Source organism: Scomber scombrus, chromosome 2, assembly GCF_963691925.1.
Source record: "Scomber scombrus chromosome 2, fScoSco1.1, whole genome shotgun sequence".
Lineage (NCBI taxonomy): Eukaryota > Metazoa > Chordata > Actinopteri > Scombriformes > Scombridae > Scomber > Scomber scombrus.
Window position 1 is genome coordinate 16,316,874 of NC_084971.1, and position 24,908 is coordinate 16,341,781.

The 24,908-nt window shown below is 38.6% G+C and overlaps 4 protein-coding genes across 4 annotated transcripts; 1 reads left to right on the forward strand and 3 right to left on the reverse strand.

Moving 5' to 3' along the window:
* Positions 1–1,960: 1,960 nt before the first annotated feature.
* Positions 1,961–3,209, forward strand: LOC133985900 (sialidase-3-like). The gene is given in 2 exon segments (XM_062425643.1): positions 1,961–2,182; positions 2,295–3,209. Coding segments are annotated over 2 exon segments (1,137 nt in total).
* An 8,320-nt stretch (positions 3,210–11,529) lies between these two features.
* Positions 11,530–12,462, reverse strand: LOC133985909 (forkhead box protein D1-like). The gene has a single exon (XM_062425654.1). The coding sequence runs from the start codon at positions 12,445–12,447 to the stop codon at positions 11,530–11,532; it is 918 nt and encodes a 305-aa protein (XP_062281638.1). The 5' UTR covers positions 12,448–12,462.
* Positions 12,463–14,773: 2,311 nt separating this feature from the next.
* Positions 14,774–18,145, reverse strand: zglp1 (zinc finger GATA like protein 1). The gene is made up of 5 exons (XM_062425665.1): positions 17,964–18,145; positions 16,764–16,892; positions 16,460–16,572; positions 15,875–15,968; positions 14,774–14,906 (listed from the first exon to the last, which is right to left on the reverse strand). The coding sequence occupies exons 1-5, from the start codon at positions 18,143–18,145 to the stop codon at positions 14,774–14,776; spliced, it is 651 nt and encodes a 216-aa protein (XP_062281649.1).
* A 1,710-nt stretch (positions 18,146–19,855) lies between these two features.
* Positions 19,856–23,656, reverse strand: fdx2 (ferredoxin 2). Its single transcript, XM_062431350.1, has 5 exons — positions 23,470–23,656; positions 23,079–23,130; positions 21,382–21,488; positions 21,207–21,294; positions 19,856–21,091 (listed from the first exon to the last, which is right to left on the reverse strand). Exons 1-5 carry the CDS (start codon positions 23,654–23,656, stop codon positions 20,935–20,937), a joined length of 591 nt encoding a protein of 196 aa, XP_062287334.1. The 3' UTR covers positions 19,856–20,934.
* Between the last annotated feature and the right edge of the window lie 1,252 nt (positions 23,657–24,908).

A 24,908-nucleotide genomic window follows, 5' to 3' on the forward strand; every position in this document is an offset into this window, starting at 1 on the left:
TTCATTTTATGCAGATGATAAACCACGTGTTTTTTAGCCCCTATGAGGCACATACCAAGCTGCAGGTATGGTATTGTAAGGTCATTTCGAGTAAAGTTATAAAAAGGATGGTTTATGCAAAGTAATTTTGGGTGAGGCAAGTCAATGCATAAGTATGATTTTGAACCCTCTGAGATACGACATAAAGATGGCATTTTCCAGCAGGATGGAAAGGGTTAAAGAACGACCATGACTGCACCCTGGCTTGGGCGACACAACATTGCAGCCTCCAAAAAGTAGTATATTTTTAAAAAATCTAATGTATGGTCTCACCTAAACCTGTTGTGGAGGGTAATATCTGATACTCTCCAAAAAAGAATCCTAAAAAGGTGACGGATTAGCTAATGGATTGGACGAAGACTGAAAAGACTTGTGGAGTTTAATTAAATTGATCAAGTTAATTGGATAAGTCTGCATGCACCAATTGTGTTAAAGAAAATTAAACAGTACAGTTGTACAAGAAGTACAGTAAAGGATTACAGTTACCCTTAAACTGTACAATATGTAGTGGAGAATACACAGCAAAAAGAGTTAAGCTTAAAGATAAGATACTTCAGTGTCCCACTGTCCTGGGGGTGAACCTCAAGGAATTAGAAAGTTGTGGATAACCCAGGCAAGTTTGCCTAGAAGCTGCAAAGTTAAATGCAAAGGTCGGATGAGCCGGCGCACGTGATTGCGAATGCAACACTCGACCCACTGTTAGTTAATCTTTCTCCACAGAAAAAGACAAGTTCTCTAGATGTTGATAATTATTGTCGCTTCCATGCGAAGAGAATAGAAAATCAAGTCCTGTGAGTGACCATGACGGTTGGTCAGCATGTCAAATTGCTCTGTGGTTAGTTTGTATCAACTGGTGTGTGGGAAAAATGAACACTTAGCGGAAAATGGACTGAGCCAGCTGTAACCAGAAAAAAGAAAAAAGAAAAAAAGGAAGAGAAAGAAGCGGCTGCATTAAAAAGTGTTGAGTTTGTGAAAGAGCTGGACTTTGACCACCTGATCTCTGACTTTGCAAGAAAGACGAACCTCTGATGGTAAGAACCATTATTCTGTTTTTGCATTTAGTAGTATTATCTGTTGTGACTGAGTGATCAGATAATGTAATATATATATACAGACATACATACTGTATATATTCTACATTTGAGTCCACCTACTCCACTATCCATAACATGTTGATACACACTTCTCATTGACCATCTAGCAGCAGTTAATGGTACAGCTGAAACTTTTTTGTACTCCATGTAGATCATAAAACCTTGAATCAAAAAAACGACTCCTCCAAATTATTTGAGAAATGTAACCTGAGTTAATATCACAACATTCATTTCGTTATGCTGCTTAGACTGTTCTTGACTGCGCATTGACTTTAAAAATCAGCTTTCTTTTTGGCCTCTCCAGCACACACAGGTGAGTCTGCAACACACCTGTTTGAGAGGGAGAAGGGGGGTCCTCATTAGTCGATACAGGATGCAGTGGCTCATGTGCTAATAGAGTATAATACACAGTGTAATTATAGTAAAGAGAAATAACTCACATTTGTTATATTTGGATTTATGTTAGATTTAATAAAATGTATTCCTTTATATTTATTTCAGACCACACATACACTGCTGCAATAGCTGTATGTTCAACTTTATGGAAATAAACACACCCTCTTTTATCAGGAAGAATTCTCTGACCAGAATCATTCGATAGTGTACCAACCCATACCGGTTTACCGAGGCTTCACTTCCTCATAAATGTGTTTGATTGTGTGCTGACTGACTCATTAGTGGCCAAGAAATACTTTCAGTTTCAGGTTGAACAATAAAGACTCCTCCCTCACTTACAGGCTGCACCATCTAGACTTATAAAAACCCTCAGCTGGCAAACTTTGATGATCCTGGAGGAGTAAGCGCGTCTTTCTTTCTTATCACCAACCATGAGCAACAATAACTTGAATGACTGCAAACAAGAGCCATACAGGGAAACTGTCTTTAGACAGAGAGTGTACAGGATTCCTGCTCTTATCTACATCAGCGATGACAACATCCTGGCATTTGCAGAGAACCGGAAGACTACAGATGATACCAGCACAGTGACGCTGGACATGAAAACAGGAAAGGTGAAGAGGCATTAATCCACTCATGAGGTGAAAATTGAGGTGATTATCTGCAGTAACTGGTTTTTGGTATATAAGTTGTGAAGACACTGTTTTTAATCTCATCCATACTAATTTAATCATTATATTTACACATCTTTGAATTTATTTTTAGTGGAAAGAGCTAAAACCAGTGAACAAGGCACATCTTGATGGATACCGTCCTATGAACCCCTGCCCGGTGTATGACAAGAAAAGCAAAACACTTTTCCTGTTTTTCATCTGTGTCGACGGCACAGTCTCAGAGTGGGAGCAGATAAAATTGGGCATCAACAAGACCCGTCTCTGCTACATCAAGAGTAAAGATTATGGCCAAAACTGGAGTCAGGTGACTGATTTGACAGAGGAACTGGATGAAATCAAGCAGTGGGCCACATTTGGTGTTGGGCCAGGCCATGGTATTCAAATGGAGCGTGGTAGATTGATTGTCCCACTTTATGCTTATTATCATCATATAATTTGTTGCATGTCTTCTTCCAATGTATTCTGCCTGTACAGTGATGATCAGGGTAATACTTGGAAATTGGGCCATAAATTAGGAAAAAAATCGAATGAATGTCAAATGGCAGAGGTTTTTGATGATGAAGGCAACAGCATAATTTACTGCAATGCCCGTAGTAAGAAATGTCATCGAGTAGAAGCTGTCAGCAGCAATAAGGGAGAAGATTTTCGCATTTTGCCTTCTGGTGCACTTGTGGAAACAGGTGGAGGCTGTCAGGGAAGTGTGGTCTCCTTTCCAGCTCAAAGTGAAGGTGCACATGCAGGCCAGAACAAGTGGCTGCTCTTCAGCCACCCAACCGATAAGTGCCACAGGGTTAATTTAGGAGTGTATCTGAACAGATCCCCACAGAAGCCAAACAAATGGAGCAAACTCAGGATCATAAACCATGGACCCAGTGGTTATTCAGATCTGGCCTACATTGGTGATGGTTGGTTTGTATGTTTAATGGAGTGTGGGGAGAAGACAGAAACTGAGCAGATAGCCTGTAAGGTTTTTAGCTACAAAGAGGTTGAGCTGGGCATTAAATAGTAGTCTGATGTGAAGCCTTTTATATAGAACTGTTCACCGAAAATGATTAAAGGCTCCACAAATACACCAGACATTAAGATGTCACTTCGTTTTATTTTTTTTGTTTTTTTCATGACAATGATGTATTGTAATTGCAATATTTTATTCTGCTACTGATGTGTAATTCAACACACACATTTAGAGGGATCATAATGTTGCTTAGTATGTAAAAAAAAAAGTTTTATCAGTCAGAAAGGGTTTGACTTCCTCTTTTTATAAATAGAAAACTGATTTTGCCAAGAAACAATGGCAGCAGGGAAACTTTTTCCTTCTGTACAGTATCACATCACTATTGTGTTTATCATAAACTAGTCTGTTTTCTATAAGTCTGAAACAATATGATAGAAGATGTCGGTTATGTTAGAGATCACAGAGATCTGTTGAATCTGTTGAAATCTGCAGCCGAAAAATAAGTCATGACTTTGTTTGATTGTAGTTTCATATTTACTGATGCTTATAACAGAAATTGTTCTTCAGATAATAAAATACACTCATATAATGGAAAGTATGTTTTTTCATCTTTATTTCTGAAAATGATACATTATAGCTTTGAGAATAATGCCACATCACACATTTTTTAAACAACTGGGATTAAGATTTCTGTAAATCTGATCATAAAAAATAGCTGCAATGACCTAAAGACCTGGTTTGAGCTGACTGAAAAAAAATCTGGCATACACTTTGGAAAAGTATTTTCACTGTTATTTCTCCCCATAAATGAATGTTAAACCATGGATTTCTGCTCCAGCCATAAAGTAGATATTCATCTTGTCTTTTGTTTTTTCACTAACTGAAGAAAATGACTTTAACTACCAGAATATTATATTTCATATACATGTGTTTGTCTCCATCAGTCACAGTCTTATAAGCATCATACCTGAAGTTATTAATAATTAGTAAATCATTAATAGGGATTCATAAAGGGCCACAGGTGTCTCCTTTGTTCCTTTGTAATGAGTCAAACAAATAGTTAATCAATAAGTCATTAATAAATATTTTCATAAGCCTGCATGTTGTCATTGAATGACTCCAGGGAATCACTGCCTCACTGGTTTGCCAAGAAACACTCAAACTAATGGTCTCCTGGCTCTAGTTCCATACCCTGTGAGAAACTACAGTGATATCAAACCTCTTATCTAACTCTTTACAAAAAAGGGAACAGGTACACTTCCGCATATTTTGTGCTAAATGAATTTACTGCAAAGCAAACCTGGGGCCGTGTATTATTCCAGCGAGAGGAACGAAGAGTTAATAGGATCTTAGAATCTCATCCCTGGTGTGCACCTAGCAGGTTAATTCAGCCATGTGTCAAGAATTTAACCATTTATAGCAAGTGGTTGACAAGTGAGATTTGGTAGAAAATCATTTTTTTCTCTTTGAGGGAGCTCTAAAAAAAATCACAGCTGCACCCAACCACAGAACTAATCTTCCCTCATAAACACATAAATGAACACTCAATCTTAAATCAACAAAAGAAAAAAAATATAGACCATAACGAAGATGTTTGGCTGGTGTAGGTGCTGGCGCATAATGTTTTTGACATTGCTACAGAGCAACAATTACTCTGATACAGGTTTGAACTCAACATAAACAGATATAAAACCTTATGTTCACATCAAAAAGTATCAATGCATGTGTCAGATAGGCCATAACAAGTGGCTCCTCTTCAGCCACCCAACTGATAAGTCCAACAGGGTTAATTTAGGAGTGTATCTAAAACAGATCCCCACAGGATCCAAAAGAATGGAGCAAACCCTGGAAAATTGACTCTGGATCCAGCGGTTATTCAGACCTGGCTTACATTGGTGATGGTTGATTTGTATGTTTAATGGAGTGTGGAGAAGAAAGAAACCGAGCAGATAGCCTGTCAGATTTTTGGCTATGATGATGTCAAGCAGGGCATTAAAGAGTAGTCTCATGTGAAGCCCTCTCTCTGTGGGTATTTTTATATACCCACAGAGGTTTATTTTGAAGGTTTTTTGTGTGAGACTGTTCACCTAAAATAACATTTTAAATGATTAAAATCTCTACAAATACACCAGACATTAAGATAACCCGAGACTACTATTCCCAAGAAAAGTAAATTAACATGAATGACGCAGTCATCTGACAAGGTCAGATGTCCGGCAGGTTGTAGAGAAGCTCCATTCATGAAAATGGCACTAAAGACTAAGAACAAACTTTACGAGCTCTCAGACTGAGGTCCCGCTCTCAGAAATAGATCAACAGAAACACATATTATTATTTAGTGTGTAAGTGGTGGTCTGTGTACTGAATCAACATTATTCATTTCTCTGTTATGTGGTAGTCAGCATACAGTGATGTCAAAAACAAAATCCAAGTCAGTTGGCTTTGAAGACCAGAGCCAGTGTTGTCTTCTACCTCAAGTGTTATGTTAGTGACAACTGCTGATGTTACATCTGCTACTAGAACAGCTGTCAGCACAGACCTGCTATCACCCGGGATGGCAACGCAGGACAATCCGACAGAAGAAGCTGGCGATGGGGGTAACAGCTCAACAGCTCGATCTCTGTGTCTTATTTGTGCTGATAAACTAAAATACATTAGGCTACATCACTCCGCAAAGTATATCATACCCTGCTTGGCTGTATATGTGTGTGTGTGTGTGTGTGTGTGTGTGTGTGTGTGTGTGTGTGTGTGTGTGTGTGTGTGTGTGTGTGTGTGTGTGTGTGTGTGTGTGTGTGTGTGTGTGTGTGTGTGTATGTATGCAGGATGAGACAGTTGTTTTGGTAAAAACGCAACAATAAAAGGAAAACAGATGTATGTAGTTGGAGTAATCTGAACAGTTAGAATAGCCCGTACATGTATATTAGCTTTTGAAACATTTTTATTAGTTCTTAGCTCTTTAGCCCACACTAAATACAAATCTGGTGCTTGTCTGATGTGATAACATGCATGGAGTCCTTTGACCTTGTAGCAGAAGTTAAGTAGGCAGCAACAAAATCTGGACACAAATGGTCAGCTCAAGAGGCATATAAACGGCAGTGTGTCTTGGTTGTCCACTTGTAATCAGATCACCTGAGAAGCATTTTAATGCCAGGCATAAAAAGGGCCTGACTTGTTGTAGCTGGTCTGATGCTTAGTACCTGTTTAACACAGCCAGACCATTATTATCTGTTTATTGTATATTCTTGTGTGTGTGTATGGGAGGGGAGGGAGGTGATGGGAGGAGAGGGTATAATGTGCCATGTTCTGCCTTGTCAGTGTTTATGTATGTTGTTTTTGTCATGTCATCAAACAGGAATTTTTATTTTTTTAAAGGAAATTTAAAAAAAAAATCTATCTGGGGGAAAAAAAGTTTATCTGCTGGACACAAGCTGTCTCCTACTTCATTGTTAAGTCTCATCAACGTACTTCATAATATATTCATTTATGAGTACCACATATGAGTACCCAAAATCATAGACAGCAAAAAATAACAATAAAAGTAGATGAAAGCAGAGAAAACAAAACAGGGACTCCAGGTCTCCACTATTATCCTGATTTATTTAGGCTGGTTTTTATTCAAAACTGACGTAAATTAAACTAAGAGAGTCTGTGTAGCTACTGCTCACATCACGAAGAACCAATACTGATTGTCTTAAAAATGATTCCTTCAAATTGATAAGTATTGTCCGTTTCATTGAAATAAAGGCTAATCCAATCAAGAGCTGTAATTCTTTTGAGGTTATGCCATCTATCTTACTTCTCAGAAGACTCACTTTTGGACATAATGGGAAGTTTTCATTCAATATTTTGCACAAAAAAAATTTCAAATGTATCTAGAATCTTCTTAATGCATGAGAGTACCAGTCATCCCACAGCCATGCTAGCATATATCTGATACATTACAGTTCATTTTTTCAGTTTGTGTGGGTTATTATATGACCCAAATAAACTCTTCATATCTATAACTTTATACCTCACACAGTTTGAAAGATAATTTCACTCAGTATAGACTCCCACTGGTCTGTTGAGAGAGGCACACCCAGATCTTTCTCCCATTGTTCTTTAACAGTTGCACTGCAGTCCAGCAGTTAAACCCTTAAAACAAACAAAATACTATTAATACTTATTCATAGACTCTGTAATTTTTAATGAGGGAGAAGGAGTATATGACATGTAAGTATTTTAATGGTAATTATACTTTTGGGGGGAAAAACATATCAGACACACATTACTGTTCTAAATAGGATATTTTATGTGTCTTAATACGTGTCTGGAGGGGATCTTTCAGAACATAGTCACTATAAACCACTCCACATGTTTCTCTATCCTCAGCAAAGTGATTTTTTTCAACCCAAACCATGATCTTTCCCTAAACTTAACCAAGTGATTCTAGTGCCTTAACCTAACCAGACCTTAACCACAGTGTTGTGGTCAGTCATTTGTAACGGTTTTGGAAAGTAAAGATAAATGATCTCCTGCCAAATACTGCTGATAGAGTTGCCAAATTAGAAAAAGCTCCTATGTGTCATACTGGAGTGCACATGGTCAAACAACATATTTGGTTGTTTAATTTGGAGGATTAGTTACTTTTCCTCCAGCGACATCCTCAGGTTGACATTTGTGCCTTTCAGTGAAATGTCTCGAGAACTATTTGATAATTTGGTGAAGATACTCATGTCCCCATCAGGATAATTTGTGATAGCTTGAGTGATCCTATTATTTCTCGTCTATCGTTGCCATCAAGTCAAACTTTCAATTTTACAATACCTTGGTTTATGACTAAATATTTGCAGAAATAATCAGTCCCATCAGCCACATTTGTTCTTTGTGGTTAGCACACATTAGTATGCTCATATTTGAATCTAAGCGTGTCAAATGTGGTAGACATTATATCTCAGCACTGCCGAACATGTTAGCATGCTGACTTTAGTGTGTAGCTCAAAACACTGCTGTGCCTTTAGATGCAGACTCACAAAGCTGCTAGCACGGCTGAAACTATCTGTATGACCAGATAATAGAATGTTGAGTGATATATATAGTTTATATTGTAGTTTTAATTTACCCTTAACTGCAACAATGACAGGTGCAAGAAGCTTGAGAATAAAAAGAAAAAAAAGATTAACTGAATCAAATGTGTCTTTATGAAAGAATGTCACTAAGCCTGTGTAATATATATCAAGACCTGTATTACTCTCTTAAGGTTTAACTCTTTCCTTTTGCATGCTGTGTGTTGACAAAGAAACTGCCGTCTAAGATGGGAATACACATGCAGACACCTTCACTGCACAAAACAAAGACATATGCACAAAAAGAAAAAATTCTCAAATATGTTAGATCAGTTACGGGGTGACTGAGGGTGAGCTGTTTACGTCATGTCTCTGGTTTTCTGCTTTGGCCGATGTCAGCGTCCGCTTGTTTGGAGGGTAAACACAGCTGGGGAAAATAGGACTATTTCTGCAATCTTCCAATTTTCTGCTTTTTTTTTGGTCATAAAAATCAGACACAGTTGTTTTTCACACCTCTGATTGAGAGCCAAAAATCGTTCAAGCATTGCTGGTCATGACTGTTGGGATGAAATGTCGTCCGAGGAAATAAACCGGATTGTGACCTTGACCATGTGTTCATCTGTCATTCTCCAAATGTTACTCTCTTTTTCTTTTCCTGTAGTACAGAAGCCTATTTCCACCAGTAAGGGAAAAAAGTAGATAAGAAGTCGGTCATGATAAAAACAAAACAAAAAACTAAAGCTCCTGGTAAGTTAAAATTAGGGGACAAAAAGTTTAAATTTGGATTTAAATTGAAATTAAGAGAAGGAAAACCCAAATGTTTAATCATGACTAACCATGGTTTTTCTTTGCCTTTCTCTTTTTGTTCGGACATGTGGATAAATTACTGTATGAGCTCATGGGTGGCTTGGCTGTTATATGTATCTGACATCTGTTGATTCTATGTTTTAGGGATTTAAGAGGGGTCCCACTTCCTTCAAATACATACACATCATATTTCCTGTCACAGGGCTCACGCTACAGTACGTCCAAACTATCATACTCAGGGGATTTGGCACACACTTCACTGTCAGACTTTAATGGACCACACTCCATAGAGATACATGTATATGGAGGACTGTGGGTGTGCGGTAATTGAATAAAACTCAAATGTGATTCAGGGTGCCAGGAAAAGCAAACTGCTCCCTGAGGGGTTATTTAGGTGGAGGGAGGCCGTTTAAAGATGTCAGAAGACCTGCTTTGAGCCACATCACACTTACACCAGCAGCTAAGTCTTGGTGGAGATTCCCTGCGTACATTTACCCAATATTCCTCTGAAGTGGATCAAAGTATTTCTCAAACTACAGTGCAAAACCTTAACAAGCCACAAAGTCCAACAGTCTTAAAATTGACTGTACTTTGTAAAAACTATACAGCTGTTTAAAAAAAAACAACAAACATGCAAAACTACACATAACAGACAAAAAACACGTTAAATATTGTGTATTGTGAAAATAAAAGGTATTTTTTTAAAGACTGCAAAAAAAAGATTTCAAGGGTATTATAAATATGCAGTGTAGAGTTTTGGTTTCTTCATCACTTATTGTATGAGGAATGTTATTATGCATTAATTACATTTACAGGACGATAAAAGAAAGCATACATTTATCATAATTACAGCAGATTCATTCTAATATCTCATTTATCAATTAATATTACTTCTTTTAATGCCAATGGTATTACCACAGTCTTGAATTAGTTTAGCAACCACTTCTTCTCTCATAATCTGTTACACACCGAGCACACACACACACGCACGCACGCACACACACACAGATACACACTTTCCTATAAATAAATTACAAATGTTGACCTTTTCACCTTTCACACAAACAAATCTGATGTGTTTATGAACTAACATTTAGCCTAGATAAACTGAAGCTACAACATTAAATGGTGATAATAAACATTAATGCATCAGACTGAAAGATCCAATGCTGTATCATAACAACGTTACCTTTAACATATCAGAATGTGTCACAATACTTAAGTAAAATTATGAGTTTATATTTTTCAATTATGCTATTTCTACTTTTAGAAAAGTATTTGAATCCACAAATCTCCAAATGCAGTCGCACTGCAGCACTCATGTTTCCACATAACAAAACAAACAGCACCGAGTACATCTGATTAAAGCCAGCAGTACAGTTTTAACTTGTAACAATGCCTGACAGCCAGATGACCAGATGTATGTGATATTCATGCTGACAGTATACAGAGCAAACATTGCTACAGTCATGTGCTACTTATTTAGGCTGCAGAGGGTGACAAGGCCAGATTGTGCTGTAATATGAAGGTCAGTTTGGACTAAAGGAGGCCCTGTTGTCAACATGATGTGGAAGAAATGACACACATAATCAAAGGAATAATCAATAAACCAGGGAGGGAAAAAGAAAATATGCACATGCTCACATCTTTTGTTTCAGATCTCTTGTGTTTATACCTACTAATTTACAACAAAGCTGAGCAAAAGAAAATAAATGCAGAGATGTCACATGTCACTATTTTCTTTCTTTTTTTTCTTCAAACCAGTCAAGTGCAGGCTTGTGCAAATCATTAGGCCTATCAGATAAGTTCAGTTATTTAGGCTATACCTGTGAGCTGTACATGTGCTTTGTTAGTTGTTCAGTCATTCCACCATCAGCCAGATACTTTTTATTTATCATACAGCAATAACATTCATTTAGTTCATTCTCTATTCTCTAGTTCATTCTCATCTTCAAAAATAGAACGACCCCAAATGCCCTATTATTATTATTATTACTATTATTATCGTTTTTTTAATTATTATTATTATTAATAATAATAATAATAATAATAATAATAATAATAATAATAATAATAATAATACAATTATGTGTAGCAATAGTAGTATATGTGACATTTAAATTGTGCCTTTTTTATTATAGTGGCTGAACTTGCACAAATTAAGACTTCTTCAATTCCGTTTAAAAAAGGACAATACAAATGTAAGCAAAACAATCAATCAAAATGTTTTTTAAAAATCGCACCGAAGCATAGGTGTACATTATTTTATAGTGTCTAAATTATAATAAATCCTATGATTTAGAATTGCAGACGGACGCTGTGTAAATTCAAACACATTTTATTCCATACATTTAAAAAAATCAGTTTTTCAAAAATATTTGCTTCACGCAAACGCTAAATATGGAGGCCTGGCAGCAAGCTTAGGCCATCATTAAAAATGCATATTTACATGTACCATGGGTTTATTATTCTGAGACTGAGCGGACAGATTCAGTTTAGCTCTCCGTGAGATAGTTAGATTAAATGAATGTAGACGAAACTTTAATAATCCCAGTGGGGAAATTGGCAAACTGAGAAACCGGATAGTTAGGTATCATTCCGTGATGCGAGACCGGAGATATGAAAGCAGAGCTTGGAGGCAAAGATGGGCCAGCGGCGCAGCGTCCCGGGTCAAAATGTTCAAAACATGAGGGGAAATTCTTGGAGAGGAGGGAAGAGAGCACTGGTAGGCCTATAATGCTGCTTACATGTGGCACGCTGGGACAAGTATGGGAGCTTAAACGACTTCCTATGCCCAGATCTCGGTATAAATCAGGACCCTGAAGACAAGAGCCCATCCTGTGCGCTCCAGGCAGAGGAAAAATAGGCATCAGACTGCGCTCCTGCGCTCTCGAGTCCTTCAGCGCCCCTAAATAAAAATGTTGCCTCTTGAAGCGTTTCCTCCGCCGCAAAAAACTCCCGTTTTCAAACATATCGGCCGACATGGGATCCAGAGTCCAATAGTTTCCCTTCCCGGGATTCCCAGGCTCCCGGGGCATTTTGACAAAACAGTCGTTTAAGGACAAGTTGTGACGGATTGAGTTTTGCCACGCAGGAAACTTCTCCCGATAATACGCAAAGCGCTGGCTGATAAAATCACATATCTCACTGAGGGTGAGTCTCTTTTTCGGGCTCTGGAGGATAGCCATGGTGATGAGAGCGATGTATGAGTATGGGGGCTTCACCGATGCGGTTCTCCTGCCTGGACCATCTCGGAGCCGTACTGCAAAGTCTCCCTCCTCCCGAACTTCAGCAGCTAAGGATGAAGCGCTTTGCTCCAAATCCGCATATCTCCGATGAAACCCTGAAAAATCTGTGTTCTTCACAGCCTCGCCGCCGTCTGTCTGTCCCTCCACGTCAATGTCCGTTTCCTCCATGAGTTTACTGTCCAAGGTCATGGTCCTCACAGTGTCTGGTGGCGCGGCGGCCCCAGCAGGTTACATTAGCGCCTGTCTGACTAAACAGGCGCTGCAGACCTCTTCTCCCATTTCATTCACAAAAAAGTTGCGCATCTGACTGCATCTTTGACTTTTTAGCTTCCCAATTTACACAGCCTCCTCCTCCTCCTGCAGTCTTTATCAAAACAACAGCAGATACAGATCTGAAACAGGGAACCTATAAAGGTTCACGTTACAAATGGTACTGTAAAATGAATATTAGGTCTGATGATACTGAGAATGCAGAAGACACAACATAAAGCTGCAGAAATGCCAGCCTTTACTACTAGTTGCCTTTCAAGTACACAGAGCCATGTTTTCCCCCCATTTATTTATATATTTATTTAGATCTACGTTTCAGTGTAGTCCTCTTGTAGTTCAAAGTGTGAAAAAATGACTCCCAGTGCCTATTGATAAGCAGAGGTATTGAGATATTGACTTAGTATATATATATAGCAATAACACACTGTAAAAATACTCCATTACAAAAAAGTTAAAGTACAGTGGCAAAAAAGTATTCATTATGCAGAATGGCCCCTCAGCAGAGTTTGTTTCCAAAAACATATAATAACAGATTAGTATTAGTATGTCATGTTAGCTTGTGAGCAGCTTTTTGGTGTATTTTTGTCAAAGTGGAGCCATTTTTCTACTGGGTTGTTACATCTTTAGCAGTGAATCATATTCTACAAGCAAAATATGCTTTGTATCAATGAACCTTAATCTGTAAAATACAGTATCTGACTATAGCGGCCAAATAAATATGGCGAATTAAACAGTACAATATTTGCCTCTGAAATGAAGCAGAGTAGAAGTAAACTATACTCAAGTACAGTATTGAGGAAATTTACTTCAACGTTCCTTATAGTTGATGTTGAAATGACCGCAGCAGGAGAGACTATTTTGCATAATATAATGATAATAATATGCTTAAAGTGAAAAATGAAACAGGCACATTATTTTTAGTGGGTTGTTTCTATCTTTTATGTTCTTGGCCTACAAGACACTCATTTCCCTTCAGTGTTCCTTATTGCCGGATGGTTTGGCACTTTCCTTCTCTCTCTCTCTCTCTCTCTGTCTCTCTCTCTGGCTGTTTCAAATAAGAGGAAGACGTAATCCTTTTTGAAATAATAGCTGCACTGTATCAGTCCGTGTGAGGCCACCCACTTGGGAAACAGGCCTGAACTGCATGGTGGGCTGAGGAAACTGTGGGAAGTCTCATTAATGAACAACTCCGCTTTGTACCTCTCACTGTAGTTTAATATTATATGTGTACCCTTCTCAAACTATTATACTATTTTATAATCCTTGCCTTTTTTTTTTTTTTTAGTGGGAAGATTTATGCCTAGTGTTTGTCCTACAGGTAAGTGCACACATGTTTTCCTTTAAAGATTTAATTGTGTTGTTTAAAAACCAGGAAACACACTGGATGTTTCATACTGAATTTAATACAGACCGAAACCCAGAAACAGTCACACTGAGGAAATCAGTGCACCTCTTTAACCAGCAACAACACAATGCTACCCCAAAACAACAACAAAAACAACAACCCAAATAAACTCCAAGAAAAGCAACAAACGGTGACAAAGACAACAAAAATAAAAAAACTTAATTTAACTTATGCAACTAAACGTGCTTCTGCAGAATATAGCAGACAGTCTTGCTGTCAAGGTCAAGAGAAGTAAATTGTTTTGCAGTTAATAACAGTAATCACAGCAATGAGCTCAGGTTGCAGTTTCTGGTGCGGTACAGAAATAACTTCTATTGCAGCTGTCTGGCACTGCTGACCATTATACACAAGCAACACTGACACTATTTAGATGAGAAAAAAAACAAAAACATCAATTATAACTCAACTTTCCACTGCATGTGTCCCCACACTATCCCATTCATTTGTTGCAAAGTGTTCTCAGCTCTGCTACAAACTATCTGTGCTTCATCAACATGTCCTATTTTTGTCTGTAGAAACAGAAGAACAAACCCATCCCCTGTATACACTCTGTGAACTATGTTATAAACAGGCTAGCAGGTAGCACAAATATGAGCATTGCAGTTAAGACTGAGGTACAGATTGTTTTTCCAGTTGTTTTGTGAACTTTATAAAGCCAGGGGTACAACATTGTAGCAGTGGAACTAATGTAAATACCCTGAGTCAAGTAAAACGTAAGAGACTGGTGCTGATAATCATGTTATCCTCCATTTTTATATTCACATCTGTATTAAATTGTGGAGGTCTTAGGACTGTTGTTTGCAAGTGTGTATGCAGACATTTTCTCTGTATGTATGGTCCTTAGGTGGTGTGTTTCCGCTGAGCTGAGGTCAGCCTCACCAAGTTTCCACACTTGAGGCAGCGTGAGTTGGAGTTGCCCTCTTTCCTGGGGATATGCCAGCAGTTGACACAGCGCACTCTGTACTTCTTATACCTTAAAAAGTCAAGACAAAAAATATGGCAATGTTTAAGCTTCTCAGTGTTTAAGCTTCTCTGTTTTTGATATTTACATACTATAATGAATGCTGTTTTCAATAATTTAAAAAAAACCAACCCTCATACAGTTTATCAGTGATACTTATTCATGATAGCTGAAACATCACAGAGTAGGTTTGTCAATCTGTGCAAGACTGATCCAACATAGCGTCACTACAGTTTTCAGAAGCAAATTAATTCTTATTCCTACAGGCTATGATAATGAAAGAGTGTTTCATATGATTCAGATTCACTGTAAATATGCAGAATGTATTTCATGTAAGCTGTAAGGCTTGTGTATTGAGACTTTGAGACTGTGAGCACACACTGTAAATTAATTTATTGTACCACAGCAAGTTGTTTTTGACACATTTACAAATACAGAACAGAAGAAACCGTGGAGAAGTTAAACAGATTTGCCTTTGTCCTTTCCACTAATGCAAAACAGTGCTGACAATGAGCCAGCAGCAGAGCTATTTCAGTGTTTAAAAATCTAAGCCCATATCAACATCTGTGTAGCTGTCCATGAGCCTGTTGTTAACCTTTTCATACAACTGATGTTACATAAAAATATGCCAGGAAAACTACATTTTATCTAGATAAAACCACTTTCAATCCAATTCTTTATATGTTATAGGTGTGATGTTTAGGAACTAGTTTCCTACCAAATATAATTTGTTCTTAATAATCAACTTGTCCAAAAAAAAAACTGTCCAAATGGACAATCAGCCCTTGTGGTCTGATCATTATGGACATCAATGTCGCATCAAATACACAACTGCTTAAATGTACTTTTAAGCAGATGTTTTATGTCAAAAATTTGCTTAAACGTTCAAACTGAACTCCTTTAAATTGAAAAGTGCACATTCACGTATCAAGAGGGTCAGCTCTTGCACACAGCTTCCAGCAAACGTTTCCCAAAACTACCTTATTCCACAGGCATTACAGAGAGGGGTCCCATCCTCTGCATCTCTCCACATAGGGGTCTTCCTGGTGCAGCATGAAGCACACATTTTTCCCTCTAGGGACAAAAAAATAAATAAAAAATTAACTGACTCCTCTCCCCACATAAATAGGGCAGTTCCTGAGTGTCAGGATGGATAAATTCAGGATATACATTATCCATCATGTCAAAGAATAGAGCTTCTGTTTCCATCTCTCTTTTATGACAAACCTGTCATAAGTGATGCTGGGAAGTCACATTTAATTTGTGTGTGATGTAGTTGTACCCTCTAGTGGACAAACCGGGAATTTCACACAAATACAGTTAAAGAATGATGCTCTAAATGATTTCATTTTAAACACATTAATTTAATACTTATTTAACACTATATATTATATATTTAATTTGCTCTTCCTGAGGTTTTCACTTTAATTTCCCCTGTTAAAATAAAAATAATAAAATTATATTTTATTAGAAGGGTATTGCCGTCTTGAGAGCCTGTAAAAATGTCAACATGGCATTGACATGTGGCATCATTGAATACTGCCCAGTGCTTAATTGTTACTCACTTGAAACAGTGTTTGTCAGGTCACCCTCCTCATCCGAGCTGCTTGTTTTAAAGGATTTCTGAGATGTTCGCGTCCTCAGCCTCGGTTTTCTTACACTCTTGTAGAGCTCTTTGCTGTGATGGAAACACGTACGGCATACAACAATTCTGTATGTGAATTTAACTTTGTCACCATTTTTATAAAAAACATGCAAAAAACACAATGAGACAGTGGAATACAGTTGTGATAGGTCCATTCCATATTCCAGACTATTCATTTACAGAAAATGTCATCTGGCCCACACCCCAACTGAATTTGTTGTCACCTGTACTTTGCGGTTATGAGGAGCCGACACTGTTCCTTATTGTCGTCCAACTCCGTGTCCATCCTGAATGTCACTCCTTGGAAGTCTGGGTCTAGGATATCAGCACTACGGCTTGGATAAGGTTGTTTTCTGCAAGTCTTGGTTCTCCATGTGGATTTAGAGGAACAATGCTGAGTAGATGGAGGGGATTTTTCTTTTGTGGGAGCATGTGTACATTCTGGTTTAGATGATGTGATCTGATCATCTTGTTTTGAGAGTGTGTGACGACTCTCTGTGGTGCTGAAAGAGAGTGATGCCGATTGTGAAGAAGGCAGGATGGAGCTTGGAGGTGCCAGCTGGGTGTCACATGGGGGCTCTGTAGTCAAAGTAAGGTTTGCATTGTAGTCTAGCGTTAGTGTTGGCTTTGATAGAGATACACTTGCATCTTCATTTGAATTAAAAGTCAGTTGGGTTTTAAGGGATGCATTGCGAATATGCGTCTGTGACAAAGCATTTTCAGAGGAGGGTAGGTTAAAAATATCCCGCTCAGTAAAGAAACAACTCTTCTTACATTCCTGGTTCCACTCCGATTGTCTGTTAACACTGATTATGACCTTCATTTTGTCTCTCTGTGAAGGCTGAGAAGATGCTGTTGCATTTTCCTCTACCAGCTCTGCTCTAACAGTGTTGGTTTTTTCAGGAATTGGCATTTGAACACCACAGCACACTTCCGAGTCTTTCACACAGGGATATGGTTTAAAACTACCGTCTCCTCTGCTGCAGTCCCCTCTCACATCATTCACAGGATTGACACCGGTTGTGATTTCTTGCCTCTCACAGATAGACGGAGATGGTCTCAAAGTGTGTTCAACACTTACACAGTCACTTCCAACTCCTTGACCTGCTGCAGTCAATGATTTGGCTATTGAATAGCCTAATTTTGTGGTAGATGATACTGATTTTGTGTCAAGTTCTTCTACATCTCTTTGATGCATGAGCCTCTCACACTGCAGATTGATCAGACTCAGCACTTTCCAGGGGCTGTTGCATTCAGGATGTTGCTCAACCAAAGCTGTGACTTTCCTGCTGTGACTTCCCTGTTTTACTTTTTTCACCTCATTATAAGGTGACATAAAAGACAAACTGTGCTGGCAGGAACTACAAGAGGTTTGAAATGAATTTCCAAGCTCTTCTTCATTTTTAATCCTGAAATGATCCTGCCTAGATGTGTCATTAAGCCATGTGGACAGGGAATTCGTGTCCATGAAACTCTTGTGGATGGGAGGCGCTAGTTTGGAAACTTCCTGGAACAGGTAGAAGAGTGCGGATTGGGAAGCATCTTGTTCCACTGTGCTCTGGTTTCCCTGGAAGAAGGCAGCTTGTGTCTCTTGTCCTTTGCTCATGTTGAGGTGATGTCTGCATCATAAATAGAAAAACAGCTTTTAGATCAGTTTTCCCAAAATAGTGCTCCGCACCCCCAAAAGAGGTTGTGAGATGATGCCAAAATGGGAAATAAGAAAATAGAAAACTTGCTTCACAAATGAAATGACTCATTTCCACTCGAGGCCCCTCAAGGTTTTACAGATGAAAGAGTCTGATAGGGGGGGAAAAAACACTTCAACTGAACTCAGACACAGACTGTGTAGGGTGGAAAGTAAGTAGTTATTAATTATTTCATATTAAAGAGGTGACAAGAAAAAAGTTGGAAAATAATTATAGAAGTTGCAAATTAACGTTGACAAAACGCAGAATAATTAAGCTTTTTAGCTATATTTATATTAAGATCTGTCGCTCCTTTGAGGGATAAGCTTCTGAATGCAGCAATAAGCTAGTGACACTGCAGTGTCTAAACAGTTTTGTTTCTAAACTGTGGACGACCACGACAGTCATGACTTTAATCAAAACACAAACTTAAGAGTTTGGGATATTTTTATATTGTTATATCATCTTCTTGCCGCTTTATCCGGGGTCAGGTCGTATTTTTATATTGAGGAGCCGATATTGTGTTATTTCATAAACACACAAAAGATATAATTTCCGTAAAAGTAAGTGTGACATTAGACCACTATTCTTAAAAATGAGGAAATATAAATAAATGTAGCTTATTTAACTCACCGGAAGGAATGTAACAACACTTTAAAATGTGTTCTAAAATGTAGCCATTTTGCTCTAAAGTGTGGACAGTTTCGCGGTTTTTCAGGGTTGACCTGTCGCGAGAACCGAATGACACACACAAAATCTAAACTTTATTGAACGATGCATCACCATTGTACATGTACACTCACTTCTTCGACCTTTGTTCTTAGACATGTGTGACATTTATAACATCTAACATTACTTATTGTTATGGTCTACTCAATATGGCTACAATGCATACTCAGTCAGACTATGTATTGGCTGAGTGGGTGTACTACTTCAGCAATTAACTTAATTGAGTTCTTAACCATAAAGGATGGACTACGTAGATCGCAGAAGGTAGCCCACTGCATGGCGCCTGATCAATGATCGCAAATCAAGTAAACCAATAAATAGGCCTTGAATTGTAACTCTTGCATCAAGTTCACCCATCTGTGCTCTACTATTTTCTAAGTGCCATGGCCTCAGTTAACCAGCTCTTCAACATTCAACAGCCTTACTGAGCAGAGTTCAAAACGTGGTCGTCTAAAAAGTATAAATGTACAACTGACCCAGTTAGCAAGCTATCACCCACCTTAGATCTTCACATCAATGTCAACTTACTCAAACCGATGGAGCTGGTTGCTATGATCGGATCCATGTTTTGGACCGGCAGTAGTTGCGCGGGTGTTTTTGGTTTGCTTGATTACAGCTGCTGAGGTATAAAAGTGTCGCCAACACAGAGCTCCTCTTTCACCTTGTGGCTGCTGCTGCACATTTTGTTGGTAAGACAAAACCCTGTTGAAGTCTTTGCTCGTTGAAGGGGGAGATTTTACCAACAGTAGCCACCAGCTAATCGCGGAGTTAGCTATTCATGACTTAGATTGAAAACATAATGGAAACATCATTTTTGTCCCATTTGAGTCCCTGTAGTTAATGTTAAATGTTGTTGGGTAAAGAGTGCAGAACACAAAAATGACTTTAAAAAGCAATTTATTGCACAACTTTAAACATTTGTAATTCCTAAAGGCATTATATACACTTACACCTGTGCATAAGTTGGACAAGTACAGTAGACTAAACAAGTAAATGGTAGATGTGGATAACTCATTCCATAGTAACATGAAGCCCACCAGCTTCAAAAAGACACCTCTCCTTTCCATCTGAGCACAGCTGAGCCACATTAACAAATCAAGCTTTAATCAGTCACCACAGAGAAACTGCTGGGTCTCAACAGCATTGTGTTAGAAAAAGTATCATTTGTTCTTCCTCCTGTGATAATTATCCAAAAGTCAACACTTTAAGAAAATGGTTATCAGCTGATGCCCTAGGATTTGTTTTTTGATTATAGTAAGTCAAATTTAAGATTTAAACGTTTATATTTTGCTTTGTTAATCACTCCCCCCTCCCTCTGAGCTTCAGTACATGTCTGAGTTGCCTGAAACTACATTCGGTATGCACTATGTTGATGAGCCATCACAAAACCTACAAATGAACTTGGTACATGACAATTAAAGCTAATGCTATGTATACAATATCTTTCAAGTGAATTAGGGTGATGATTATGGATTGGCTGAAATGATAAGAACATGGTCTTGTGATACTTGTGCGTATATGAGCTGTAACAAGGAATGTTCCATTCAATGACACAAAGGACTTTGTTAAAAAAAAAACTGCTCTGCAACAAAAACATGAATGTCCCTTACCTCCCCTGGTGTTTTAACAAAGAACAGTCTGTGAGATTGAATGGTGTCAAAGCGGGCCTGAGAAAACTCCACATAAATAAATACACTGTCAGTTAAAACATCAGTTTTTTTTTTGAAGTAACCATTAATTTCACATTCAGTGAGACCTGTGTCTGACTGCCTGATCTTGTCTGCAGCACTGTCCTGTCATTGGTTAACTGTGGGAATTGTCAGTCGGCAAGAGGTCTTGGGAGTTGCTACGGACTTTACTATCCTAGCTCTGCGTCTCTTCATGGTCGCCCCCTCACTCAACCAGCACACATGGTGTGTAGCTCGCAGCGACACCCTCTGATTTTGCTCCAATCCCCTTCGTCCATCATATGTGCTTCTTCTCAGTGAGGTTTAGGAACATGGCCATCCACATAGAAGTTCCTGGTGACTTTGGGCAAGGTCAGCTCGATGCCGTCAAGTTCTGGAGTGAGAATGATCTGGCATCCCAGCCGGGAGTTCTCCTGAAGCATGGGCGCCATGTCCAACATATCATCCTCCCTAAAGAAAGCAAGATATATAAGAATCAGCGATCTCCCTTTCATCCTATCAGGCACAGACGTTTCTGTAAAATAAAATGCATGTCAATTAATGTGGATATCAGAAGGAGACATACCTCTCCTCAGGATCTGGCAGTTTGTCAAAATGAGCAGCACTCACATAGACCTGACAAGTTGAGCAGGCAAGCGATGCCTCACAGGCTCCTGATTGAAACAGATACACATATAATTAGAAATAATTGTCCTAAAACCATGCTTCACTTAAATCACTTTAAATGTGTAAACACTCACCTTCAAGGTCAATTCCTTTCTTGTGTGCCAGGTAAAGAACATTGTCTCCAACTTTGGCCTTAACAGGGATCCTCTGGCCGGACCGATCTATATACACCACATTGACCCTAAACAGCAGACATTGAACAATAAAAAAAAACGCTGTTCCAAGAATATTAGATTTATATTCTTGAAGATATTTCCCTCTTTTATCTATAATGCTTCTTCAGCTCTTCTAGACATACCACAACCTGGATGACAGAGAATTTTCACAGATGTAATGACATTATTTGTAAGTTGCCTCAAAAATACCTTTAGTATTTCTGCACTGTATTTTTTAGTTACTTATTAGCCAACCTACTCAAATATGTCTGTGAGAAGGACAGTGCTTGTAAAGACATACTATTTTTGTCTGAGTATCATTACTTATTCCTCAACTGCTACTTTGTATTAAATGTAAAATATGTACTTATGGAGTACTTTTAACTTACAGGGAAAATTGGGCAGATTCCTGATTTAATTAGTGGAGACAGGAGGCTAACAATGTGCAGCTATGCTCGATTTCTGGTCAACTTCAGCTTGGATTTATGCAAGCACCTCTGTGCATAATTGGTTTGTACAGAGCCCCACAGTTATTGTATCAGGAGTTGAACATTGTGCTAGTTAGAGCACATGTTTGAGCTGTAACCATTAATCAATTAGTTGCAAACTGATCAATTAATTGTTTTGAAATACATTGTCCAAATTCTCTGATTCCAGCTTGTTACATGTGAATATTTTTCTTGAGTTCTTGAGTCTTCCATGACAATAAACACAGTATCTTCGGGTTGTGGGATGTTGTGGACTAACAACACATTTGAGGATGTTGCCTCGGGCTTTGGGAAACCACAATCAAAATGTACACAATTTTGTGAGATTTCATGACCATACAATGAATTGATTAATCAAGAAAATAATCATAAGATCAATCAATAATTAAAATAATTGTTAGTTGCAGCCCTGCATGAATTACTGTTAATATTTAGAACTACAAAAATGTGTACCCTCACATTTATAAATCATGCAGACGATTCTTGCCCTCAAACATTTTATGTGCATGTAATGACATCTGCTGATTTAGAGTACTGGCACTATTTTAAAAAGGACATGTTCAAAGTCTGTATTCAAACTTAAGTCAGGTGCCCAAATAAGTTTTGGCACTTGTTTTTTTCTTGCTGTATTCATTCCTCCTGTTCATACTGACCATTAGAAGATCCCAATGTAAGTGAAGGGGGGCAACATTCACAGACCTTATTCTGTGCAAAAATGTGTTTACAAAAGTTTGTTGGAAGCCAAAATGAAGTTTCAGCCAATCAAGATATCTTTCAACATTAGTGAATTTGAGGCCAGTATGAACAGGGGGAATGATTGCAGTAAGGAAAACATCTTTCAGTGTTCACTGACTGTTGTTTTAAGATGGATTTTTAAAAAATGTGAACATATCCTTTAATCCAAATGAACAACAACAGAATGAGGTCAGTGAATCACAAAATGCAAGTTTAGCATGACTAGGCAAAAATTATAAATATTGACCTCCCCCCTCTCAACGCGCACGAACACACGTTGCAGCCTCCACTGATTTGGATCTGTTTCAATGTCGGATAACAGAAGCTCTGCTCTTATTAAAAGTAAAAAAAAAAGTGTAGTACTTGATACTAAAAAAGCCCTTGTAAACTTACACGTCGTCTGGGTCCTCTGCGTTGGAGCGCCCCTCCTCACTGTGGTAAAGACCTTCGAGAGAAGATATGAGGACAGTGAGTATTTCTGCTGTCAGTGGTGATAACAGACTCCACACAGCATCGAAGGGATATCCCACCCGCTGCACAATGTTTCACTACATCTGGGTGACGTAAAGTTACACAAGTGTTATTGAGTGAACTTTCGACCCTAGTGAAAGCCGACATCCCCCGACCAGTGTGCGCCAAACTTTCCTGGCATCAGCAGTAACATTAACTCTGGTAATGCGACGAATTATCAACATTTATTCGACTTATCGTGAAGAAATCGTCCTGAGAGAGAAGAGGCAGGCTCTGACTGAGGCTAAATGTGTTAGCAGGCTGCATCACTCACCTATACTGGTCTGCAAATGTCGATTAATCGTTCGGAAACTATCGATGGAGCCTCCCCTTTGTAGATTAGCTGTGCCGTTCCCACAGCTCTTCAGCCTGTACAGCGGACATGTGCTACAGTCCGGTATTACTCGAGAAAGTCTCAAAGTCAGCCCCATGCTCGACCGGACAGCAGCTGAGGCCGCCATGATTGTGTTTTGGTCACATGGTCGAAAACGGCCTATAGGAAAAGAGCTCCGGCGGAGTGATACACAGCTGTGACAGCAGGGAGCGCTGCGGCCTCATAATAAGCCCATAAATGGCCCAAACGCAACAAAATGACTATTATATTTGGATAATGTAAATTAACATAGATAAAGGCTCAAAGAAGACCAAGCACTTTTTATACGGTGAAAATAAGCTAATAACCTTTATGCTTTGAATAATAATGTGTGCCCACCCCCTCCATCAAGTTTTTACATCACACCTGTGTAAGCTGCATGCTGGATCATGATCAGCTTAGATTTTTAGTGAACACAGAAAACTTTCCACTTTCAGCAGATAATGGTGAAAACAGCTTTCTTGTATCAAACTTTGCACGTACATCATTCTGTACAGTGAAGGTCAAACATCCAACTGAGGGAACCAGAAGAAAACACAGTTCTGAAACAGTTTGATGACTATCTCTAACCCAAAAGTATTTCTCTTGGTTTTATCTTTATTCATCTATTGGCTCCGTCTTAACTTGCATTACTAATTATAAACCAATATTATAATTTAACTTATGGAATATTTTTTATCATATTGCAGCATTGCTGTAGTCTCTTGCTTTAAACAGAGACCTACCACATTCTGCGCTACTGTATTTTGTTTCTGATGCAGCTCTTAGACCAGTCTAAGCCTGTTAAAGTTATGCCTCTAGTGAAAGAAGCAGGTCTGCTGGGAACTATCAGTGCAGTGTGCAGATCATGTGTCTGATTTTGGCCTTCAGTTTGTTTTTTGATCCAGTACTTTGTCCACCACACTCCTCTTGCCTAAGGAAGCAGGTCTGCCCGTAGTTCAAAATATTTCATTACTTAAGTCCCATTCAGTGTAAAACTCTATAATCGCCAGTATCACACAGCAGTAAACATTTGCCCTGGCCTGGTGCTGTGTACTGTAGAGGAAGACAAACTTAGATAAGAAATGTGATGCAGGTTGGCAGCAGAAGACTGTCATGTATGACTGAAACCACCAGAGTGTGACGACAGAAAAGTGATGTTATGACTAAAGGAGAGTGAAGTGCTCAGGCACTTTGTCCCTTACTTTCCCATTCTTCTCTGTCCTTGACATTCACTTGAAAGAAAGGAAGGTATCCCAGAAAAACTGCTATTGAACATAGAATCCCTTTACACAGTAGTAAAACTGCCAAAGAGGAGAGTTGTGTTGATATTTGAGTTATGATTTATAGGCTTGAGTGAG

Bases quoted from the DNA above. Each gene is read 5' to 3' on its own strand.
- LOC133985909 (XM_062425654.1), bottom strand. From the start codon at position 12,447: ATGACCTTGGACAGTAAACTCATGGAGGAAACGGACATTGACGTGGAG.
- zglp1 (XM_062425665.1), bottom strand. From the start codon at position 18,145: ATGAGCAAAGGACAAGAGACACAAGCTGCCTTCTTCCAGGGAAACCAG. The intron at 16,573-16,763 runs GTGACAACAAAT...TTTCCATCACAG, and splicing joins CTCATAACCGCAAAGTACAG to CAAAGAGCTCTACAAGAGTG. The intron at 15,969-16,459 runs GTGAGTAACAAT...TTTTGTCCCTAG, and splicing joins CCTGACAAACACTGTTTCAA to AGGGAAAAATGTGTGCTTCA.
- fdx2 (XM_062431350.1), bottom strand. From the start codon at position 23,656: ATGGCGGCCTCAGCTGCTGTCCGGTCGAGCATGGGGCTGACTTTGAGA. The intron at 23,131-23,469 runs GTGAGTGATGCA...CTTCTCTCGAAG, and splicing joins ACATTTGCAGACCAGTATAG to GTCTTTACCACAGTGAGGAG. The intron at 21,295-21,381 runs GTGAGTGTTTAC...TGTTTCAATCAG, and splicing joins GAAAGGAATTGACCTTGAAG to GAGCCTGTGAGGCATCGCTT.